Source organism: Anguilla rostrata, chromosome 6 (genome assembly GCF_018555375.3).
Source record: "Anguilla rostrata isolate EN2019 chromosome 6, ASM1855537v3, whole genome shotgun sequence".
In the NCBI taxonomy this organism is placed as follows: domain Eukaryota; kingdom Metazoa; phylum Chordata; class Actinopteri; order Anguilliformes; family Anguillidae; genus Anguilla; species Anguilla rostrata.
The window spans coordinates 34,412,897-34,422,682 of record NC_057938.1 but is presented as its reverse complement, the minus strand read 5'-3'; the positions used below and the strand labels follow the sequence as shown (position 1 = coordinate 34,422,682).

At 37.8% G+C, this 9,786-nt stretch overlaps 1 protein-coding gene across 1 annotated transcript; it reads right to left on the bottom strand.

Moving 5' to 3' along the window:
• Positions 1-89: 89 nt before the first annotated feature.
• On the bottom strand, positions 90-9,734 carry LOC135256996 (adenylate kinase 7-like). The gene is made up of 18 exons (XM_064339321.1): positions 9,300-9,734; positions 9,058-9,198; positions 8,868-8,976; positions 8,618-8,712; positions 7,319-7,429; positions 6,978-7,061; positions 6,091-6,179; positions 5,831-5,921; positions 5,668-5,745; positions 5,209-5,358; positions 4,818-4,946; positions 4,305-4,407; positions 3,709-3,837; positions 2,789-2,854; positions 2,345-2,542; positions 1,779-1,999; positions 1,428-1,586; positions 90-1,212 (listed from the first exon to the last, which is right to left on the bottom strand). Exons 1-18 carry the CDS (start codon positions 9,387-9,389, stop codon positions 1,174-1,176), a joined length of 2,082 nt encoding a protein of 693 aa, XP_064195391.1. The 5' UTR covers positions 9,390-9,734; the 3' UTR covers positions 90-1,173.
• Positions 9,735-9,786: the final 52 nt, after the last annotated feature.

The following is a 9,786-nucleotide window of genomic DNA, read 5'->3' as shown; positions in this document are numbered from 1 at the left end:
TGTGCTTGGAATTGATCTGTTACGACCCAAAAGGGCAGCAACACAAGAGTACCGCATTTAAAAATAAAGAACTTCACAAAAGAGCAGAGTGTAGGTCAGTAACCCAAACAGGGCTAGTGTTTATTTACACACAAAAAAGAAAATACTTGAAGAATTCATCAAAGGCATGGAAGACAGTTGGTAAGGAAAATCATAAAATTAACAAAAAGAGAGGGTCAGGCCCCACAGCAATTGGAGGTCGGACCTGGGGGACCTCTCACCTGACCGATGGAAATCTAGAAAAATAAATAACTAAAATAACAAAACGAAAGAGAAAAAAAAAGTCTGCACCAAAATCAAAGCATTTTCAAAGCATAAGGAATGGCAATGCAGCTTCTCCAGCCCGGCATGGCAAGTAATCGAGAGAGACAGTGGCTCAGGAGCTGTAGTCTTCTTATAGGCAGCAGGTGTACCCGATCACCAATTAAACTCAAATGGGCAAACTGAAACACACCCATAAAAAAAAGAACACAACCACCACATGGGGGAGACAAAGCAAAACAAAGCAAAACAAAACTTAAATACATAACAGTGCCGAACACAAAACAAAGGTTAGCGGTTAAAACTGCTGGATTGAGAATATAAACATATTTCACTCAGTTCAGTTATAGAGACACACACGCACTTCAGCCAGCTTCTTCAGTGCTCTCAGTAATAGACATACAGATCAGCAAAGACACTCTGGGTAACTTCACTTAAAAGGACTTACCCAGAGAAAGGCACTGGAAAAATATTTATTTCTATATTTATTTCTATAACCATATCTTTATGTTTCATGTGACCTTCTGTGGATTAACAGCATTGGATAATTGTACCTTCGCCTCTCCACCTATAGGAAACTCAGGTGAAGTCTAGGTGAGGCTATTTACCTGGTCCCTATCCAAGTCCCTGCTGTTTTGACTCTGATGAAGACGCAATAGTGTCGAAACGTTGGTCGTGTTTGCACATTAAATATTTAAAAGATATTTTAAACACACACACACATACAGTGAGCTCCATATGCATTGACACAAACAATCATAAAGACAAATTGCATATATTATAAAGGGAAAATGAATTGAATAGTTCACAAGTATATACATTTATATAACATTTTTTAAAATATTTTCTCCATGGTTGAGCCATTTTTGAGATTCAGTCAACAAGAGCACTGTTTCTCAGGAGATACTCCGCCTGAAAAGAAAATTGGGGGGGAAAGAAACAACTTAGATTTTCATTCAGAAAACATAAAATTTAAGAGCAAAATAGAGCACTGCATCATGCAGTAGAAAACATCAGACACTACATCGTTCTAAAATCATTCTCAATTCCTTACTTACAGCACACATTTCATAACCCATTTTATCTCAAAGGCATTTGTGTGTCCAGTACTGAAGTGTAAACATTACCAGAAAGTCGACTGGGTCATCTGGTTTGATTTTACAACATTCGATCAGTGCATGGGTGACGGTGGGCATCACATTCTTCATCAGATAGTTCCTTAAGGGGACGGAACGAGCCTCCAGAAACTCTTGCTCCTCTCTTTTTACCTCTCTCAGATTTTTACTCTTTGGAGGGACACACAAAAACACAACGGTACAGCTCAGTACTTTAAAATACAGCTAGTAGTTTACCACTTTACATGACTTACATAGGATAAAGACAGCACTGCAGTTTTTTTATTTAACCTTTATTTACCCAGGGTAAGTTTAACATTTGGTCCAACAAGACAAACAAATATCCCATGAAACTCTGCTCACCCATTCCTCCAACTGAACGGCCTGCCTAGCTGCCTTCTCTGCCTCCTTCCTCTCTCTCTCTTCCATCTCTGCTGCCAGCAGCTTCGCCCTCTCTTCGGCATTCTTCCGCTCCTCCTCCTCACGTTCCTCAGCTGAGGGGCCATAGTTTTTTGCTTTCCCTACAGCCTTAATGATTTTCTCAGTCGCAGCCAGGAATTCTGAATCCTCATCACCTGTAATTTCTAAAAAAATAACCAAGCAAAGACCATGTCAGCCAGTCAACATTTGTAAATTAAATACTTCACAGTTCTCTTTATAACATCATCATTAATCATCACTACCTCTTGTACCAAAACAACAATCATAAATTCTTGTGTTCTTAAAATGCTCAGGCTGAGCTGAGGACAACAGACACTTAGCTTTCCCTGGAACCAGTTGCTGGAGTTCTGGCACACACAACTAGCTTTTATGATGCTTCAAAGATATTTATTAACTTTTTAAATCATCCCATTTTGTGTGGTCCTTCATTGGGAACATCAGGAAACTCTTAACTCTTTTCAAAGAGGACAAGTATGTTTCTTTATTACCTATGTGTTCGGGATGAATCTCCAGCTCATCAAAGTAGTCGAGCACTGTTTCATCCTGGGAATTAAGGTCCCTGAATTCAGCCAGGTGGCGGAGGAACTGGTCCTGAGCATAGTGTGTACCCTCAACCACACACTCCGGAAGGTTCTGCACACGCACTTTCAGGAATTCGTCCGTGGCATCCAGAGAGAAAACATAGTCTGCAACAGAGAGATAGGGAACGAGAGACAACTGCCATGTAACTAAAACCAGAAAGCAATACCACTAAGTTAAACATTCAAGAATGATATGCACTGTGACCAGTCAGTAAATTGAAACTTATTAAAATAACAATATTGGTCATTAATAGCAATTTAACTTCAGATTTGTACTTGATCCTCATCAAATAAAACAAAATTGCACAAGTTATGGCAGAAAAATGCACAAATATATCACCACTGACTGACCTGGGATGATGTTTTGGTTGAACGGAGGCATTTTGGATCTGGTGTCATCTTCTGCTTCCTCTTCACCTAAAAACAAAATGAAAACTTGTGAAATGTACTGAATTTTGGATGGGCCAGGAGAACAGTGGTTGTTTTCCTCATCCTTCAACTACATGAAATGTGGGCCTTTATACAACTTTGTGAACTTAACATCAGAAAGTTAATATCTGCTGGGTAACATTTGTGTGTGGACACTGGGGATTGATATCTGCTGTTGGCATCTATGGAATCTGAACCGTGCATCTGGGCCTGGTGTTTCTTTGTGTTTAATGTGCACAGGGTTTGACATGCTTGGTCTCGCAGCTCATCTGGCATTTTTACATTTTTATCCCTGGATTTTTTGAACATTCACACCTCTCTTGTGGTTTTTGAACTTTGATATTTGTTTTGGGACGATCTTCGGACAAACGATCTGTGGTTTGGCATTTTTATTTCATTAATTTCCTTTGTGACTAATTTTTCCATGTCTGTAACATTTGTTTTTTAAGGTAGTTGAACGCTGTCTTTAGATTAGACATTGAATACTTGTAACTTAATCAATTTCTTCATTTTTTGGTTGTGAGTTGTACATTCTGATAAAGGTTGATTCAACAGGGTGCTTTGCCTATCAACACATTTGGCAGTTTAACTGGTAATTGATATCTTGGTAATAATGACCAAATCATTTTTTTTTTTTAATTGTTGTACAAGTCAGAAGTTTTAACTATAACAAAAATATATCACTCAATCCTCACTTATATTATTCAATATATTATATTGTCAGGGACACATGCGCGCACACACACGTACACACACACACACATATATATATATATATATATACACAAGCAATGATAAATAACTTTGTGCAGTTTAAAGACTGATGAAACCAAGACCCTTACCATAAAACAGCTCCTTTGCCTGATCATATGTCTTAGGATAGCCATCCAAAACAAACCCTTGATTTCTACATGGTTTTGAATTCAGCTTCTCTCTCAGAATTTGAAAAACAAGCTGGTCATCCAATGGACCTAAAAGAAAAGATGACTATATAAATATTTATGATAAATATTTATGCTCACACTCAAATATACACACATTCTGAATTAATTAGTTCTACCAACAAAGGGGAAGGAGGTCTGCTATAAAATTGCAGAACACTGCAATCACTTAACAGCAATTAAACCGGGTGCAAGATAAAGCCTTACTCAGTACAAAATACAAGCAAGACAAAATCCTCAACCTTTTTTCCCCATCAGCTTAGTTTGTACATTTAGTTTGAAAGTGGGCCTCTGCTGGTTCTTATCATGTATGAGCCCTACAGAATATCTCATCCAGTTATCCAAACATTTTACTGATTACACTAGTGCTGCAGTTTAGATGAGAAGCCTTTATCTGGATCTTTCATCAGGATGTAGACTGTTGCAAACACCAGCACCTACCTTATTTTCTACTTCATTTGGTCTGTGTGATACACTGATAACACTTGTCTCAGTACCTCCGTTCTGATTCATGTTGTCCTTCAGAGACTCCAAGAGTTCCTGTGCAGCCAAGGTATCGAAACTCTCATCTTCCTGATTATCCATCTGGACCACTTCCTCCTGGAGTAAGCCCAAAATTGAAATCACCTCTTGATGAACCACAAACAATTCATATCATAGCAAAAGCCTATGAACAGATTTTTTTAGATGTAAACATCAGGATGCAGACTGTTGCAAACACCAGATGGTATAGTTAGACTGCTACCTTGTAACCACATCACTGGATAGTTATCTCAGGATTACATGGCATTTCCACCATCTGTACATCTGCATACCTCAGCCAAGAATCACATGAACGAAAAAGTAACAGCATTGTTCAGTAAAATACTGCAGTTATAATTGTGGAAGTATTTAAACTTTCTTCAACTCTATTCCATGCTTATGTGATTAATTTAAAAGTTGGCAAATTCAAAAATTTCAATCTGTATATCAAACTAAGAACGGACAAAGGATTCTGGGTTTTCACTGACCAGCTGTGAAATCTTCTCAGCAATGACATCCTTGACTGTGACATGATGGACTTTGTAATGTTTGCAGATCTTTGTCGCCACTGTGGTTTTACCTACTGCGGGTGGTCCCAGGATGCAGATACGGACTGGCTATGGAAAAAACATGGACATAACATTTTATCTCTCTTTCCTTCTGTCATTTTTTCTCCTCAGTTCAGAATTCCCAACCGCAACTTGAATGCCGGATCCATTACTGCAATCTCCTCAATCGTTACCATGTCATTATTTATTATTAGTATTTATTACATCCCCAGGGCATGGCAAACACGGTTAATTTTGAAACTGAGAATACAAGCATCAGCACTTTGTTTCAAAACCTGTGTGTTAAATGTTGTCCATTATATGAATTTACCAGCAACTGTCTGTTTTGCCTGTACTCTTTCACCACATGGTCAATGCTTGCGACCATCCCCAACTCGCACACCCATTGGATATTAAAACGGTTCTTCAAAAAGACAGCTTCTGTGCGCAGGTTGATGGAGAGGGAATCGATGTCCCCTTGCTGTGGAGACAGCAGACACATAAGAATGTAATGCATAAGGATGACTACAGGCCATTAAGGCCATCTAGAATCGCTATTTACCAACAAACAACAAGCATAATCTCCTTTTACTAAACCTACAGAGATTGCGTCCCTTAAGTGTCTCCTTGTCATTTTTACATTTCACACCAAGAACAGGATACAGCTCTTTTAACCATGCATTTAATTCAGGATGATTAAATATCCAGTTAATAAGCAAAATGCGAGTATATGATCTAATTCACATCATCATGATAAACACCATACTACCGTCACACCAATGTCACATACAGTGAAATCTTTGATGAGGAACGCCTCTTCTTTTGGAACTTTTTCTATTTTTCCTGGACCAAGAGCATTGCTGACTGCCTGGGGAATATGAAAAGATAAGGCACTATGTCTTGCAAGGCAAAACATGAGTTAGCAGGAACATCTGTATCATATTATCAATTACCTTGACAATGTCTTCAAAGGTATTATTGGAGTCATCCACAGCCATTAAGTAGTGCGTCTTTGGCTTGTGGTCAATAATATTCTGGATCACGCTGATGAACAGCAAAAAATAAAATAAAAAGAGTGCAAAATATAAGGAAAAGACAAACACACAAAAATGAATAATAAAAAGTTATTTACTCCTTCATCCAGCTGAAAGGTCATGCAAGACCCATGTGGACAGAGGAGAGTGAGTACTGAATAATGAAACAGTTGACGCACCCTGCTAGGTCACTGACATGTATTGTTGGAATGACATTACTGCCTGGTCCAAAAACAGGAATATTGGAAACTTCTCCCAACCAAGAGGTCTAAAAACAAAACGAAACACAATATAATGCTTTGAAGTACAGAACCAGAAATGTGCAGCTACAAGAATAATTAAGCGATAACTCACAACAGGCAGTGGTAGGCCTACATTGTGATTATATCACAGCTAAAGGGTGTTGTCAACCCCCTTTGCTGTCATATAATCACAATACACTATGGCCTGGGGCGAGTTATTGCCTTTATAAAACGGTCACCAAATATGATAATATAGATAATTAAGAGTCCAATCCAATAAAGTGTTTTTCTAAACAATTTCACTACATAGTGCCAGCGGTTGCTATGCAACATTAGTAAACTTTCTTTTGTCCTTGTTAGCGAGCTAACAATAGTATATGTCTTATTGTTGTTTATTTGTAACTATGTTCCCATTGATTGTGCATGTTCTGAAAAACTGCCAAACATCAAAAGGATCATGTTGCGTAGGTATACTCATTTATTCAGCTAGGTGGACCCACATTACTTGGCGTGGCAAGGACGCTGCTCCACCTTCTCCGATTTCTCAAATTTCAGTCACCAATAACTTTGGTGAGAGCTCTCACACTTGTCCCCACTCACTGATGTAATCTCTCCCGCATCACAGTTTTAAATGTTTCCATTTTGTGACTGATGACGACTGTTACATGTAGACTAAGGTTTTGTTTTTTGTTTTTTAGACTAGAATGACTTAGCCGCAGAGAAATAGAACTGTAAAGAAGTAGACGTCAGTTATCCATCCTCCCCCTAATTAATATATTTTTTATTTTATTTATTTTTTTAAGTTTTTAAGTTAAATTGTTTACCCTGAAGAAGTAGTGAAATATGTTCTCTCCCATTCCATATTGAAGACCAGCAGCCACAACATAGGTAGAGAGTCTGGACTTTTTCTGGGAGAAAAAAAAAGTGTAAAACTGAAATGCTGCAAAAACATGTAATAGACAAAAAACAAACCAGTTCCAAGAATGAGATACAAATAACCAACTGCACTGTCTTCCCTCTGAAGTTTTTTCCTCCCCCTGCTTTATGCTTTTCTACTTGACTGTTGTTATTAAACGTGGGGGGGCAATATAAAATTGTTAATTCAAACAGTACTCTTTCCAAATTATATGTGATGCGAATTTGATCGCCTCATGCACAGACTCACGGTTTTGCCCATTTTAAGCACAAGTCTTTCCACACTAATGTGTTCTTTAAAGTTTGGATGGGGTCGCCGCCTTCTGTAATCTTCCTCAGTGAAAGGGACGTCCAGGTCATCCTGAGAAAAAATGCCAGCATTCTTGGCTGTCAGGAGAGTGCTTCTTCGCCTGGACTTGAGCCAACAAGCACGTACGTATCGCAAGCCCTCTTAACATTTACATTTTAGATATCTACAAATGCATTTTGACTAGTGATAATTACAATGTGACTAGTAAGCAAAGCGAAAGTGAAAAAAAGAGACTGGCTTGTGAGGCTAGTCAGAATGATAATTCAATTGATTAGTAAGAACGATACTTCAACATATCTGCAAATTTCTCGCACGGGCCACAGCATTGAAAACCCTGACATGGTGGTCACTGCGTTAGGAGCCCGTTTTTGATATCTGCAACTGCATTTTGACTAGTCAAAATGATAATTTTAAAAATGTATAAATGTATTACGACTAGTCAGAATGATATTTGATATCTCCAAAATACGATCGGTCTTGTTTCAGGATATCATAACTTATTTGTAAATATATTAAAAGGACTTTTGACTAGCAATACCTCAACTCCAGTTCAAGATATATACAATTGTATTTTTACTAGTAATATCTTAGTTTCAGATATCAAAAAAAGATCATTTAGATATCTTCAATAACAAGGAATTAAAGATATCTTTAATTAAAAGTATGACTAGTCAGAAATAAAGTGGAGATATATCGAATCTGATGACTAGTCATAATTTAAATAGATATCTTGAATTCACGTTTTAGATAGTCAAAACTGAATTGTAGATCTTTAATTGTAGTGCCATAGAACTTAATGGCGAAATATTTCTAATCAAAATCTAATTGGTATCTTAAATTACAGTTATCAAAAAAAAGATCATTTAGATATCTTCAATAACAAGGAATTAAAGATATCTTTAATTAAAAGTATGACTAGTCAGAAATAAAGTGGAGATATATCGAATCTGACGACTAGTCATAATTTAAATAGATATCTTGAATTCACGTTTTAGATAGTCAAAACTGAATTGTAGATCTTTAATTGTAGTGCCATAGAACTTAATGGCGAAATATTTCTAATAAAAATCTAATTGGTATCTTAAATTACAGTTTTGACTAGTCATAAATGAATTACAGATATCTGTAATGTGAATCCGGAGAGGCTATTAAATGTTAAAAGTGCTTGCCATACGTAGAATACAGGACATTTCACATGATTTCAAAAGTGTATACCAAAGCTGGAAATAGGCTACTTACTGGGTCAATCGGTTTGGTCAGGGCCCACGTCATCACGGTTGATATCAATATAAAAATCTTCGGACCACCGAAATGATTTATTTCACTATGCAGCGCTGAAATGCAATACCAAGATAAGCAATGATTAAAAATAGCTATTTGTGTCTGAAACCCAGGCTACGAATCCACGATGAAGAATTATATCAATTCAATTTGTGGTAATTACATATCAAAGCGAGGCAGGTATAATCGAATGGCCTGCAGTCCATACCAGATATCGCCCAAGACGCCTCATCCAACTGCTCAGACATTTCGCTGATGTTGTAAACGATAACATCGCATTCCATTAGACGTTGCAGGAGTTCTTCACGGCCAAGTTCCTATAAGTTCATCGTTAGTTTATGGACTTGAAATGCGATGTAAACTAGTTCATGTATTTGATAAGATGTTATTTCACTCACACAATACTCTTCTGATGAAAAACGAGACCCCCGTTTATCCGTCCTTGTCTCGACGGTCCCCACTATCTGGAAAGTTACTTCATTTTCTTCCTCGACCTCGGCTTCCTCCAAAGACGCTCCAGGAATACAGGTACACAGGCACTGTCGTATTTGCAGGAAAAACAAGCATTTGCAAAATCGATGTTTCACCGCATCAACTCTGCTTTAATTGTAGCCTATGTCTAAACTGCCCAAAGCCTTACCTTTCCGATGCATTCAGAAGAATATGAGTCGATGAGGTTTATAAAAATCTTTTTAGTTCGAGGGCTGGTTGCTTTCTGTTCATCCGCCATTCTTTCAGCAGTGTTGAGTTTGCTTGTGCTAAGCAACCAAGAACGCGATCCGAGCGCGCCGCGAAGAGCACAACCCACTGGCGTTCACTGACGTACCGTTGACTGACTGCACTGAAATTCATCAAACCGTAGCCTAGCCAACAAACTGTATCGAATCATTCAAAATTATCACGTAAGTCTATTGATAGAAAAGCTGAAAACGGGAGTTTTATGTGAAATTACATTATTTAGGCTACACTACACTTGCAGACGTACGTATCCAGACTCACTAAAAAGTGGGAAAACAGAAATACAAAATTGCTGTATCACCAAGGCATACAAGTGTAATGTTAGCGCAACAAGCCAGCAATCAATATTGTAAGCATAATTACTTAGCACTATTACCTATACAGCCAAG

Bases quoted from the DNA above. Each gene is read 5' to 3' on its own strand.
- LOC135256996 (XM_064339321.1), bottom strand. From the start codon at position 9,389: ATGGCGGATGAACAGAAAGCAACCAGCCCTCGAACTAAAAAGATTTTT. The intron at 7,062-7,318 runs GTGAGTCTGTGC...TTTTTCTCCCAG, and splicing joins TGCTTAAAATGGGCAAAACC to AAAAAGTCCAGACTCTCTAC. The intron at 2,855-3,708 runs GTAAGGGTCTTG...TTTTGTTTTTAG, and splicing joins GGCAAAGGAGCTGTTTTATG to GTGAAGAGGAAGCAGAAGAT.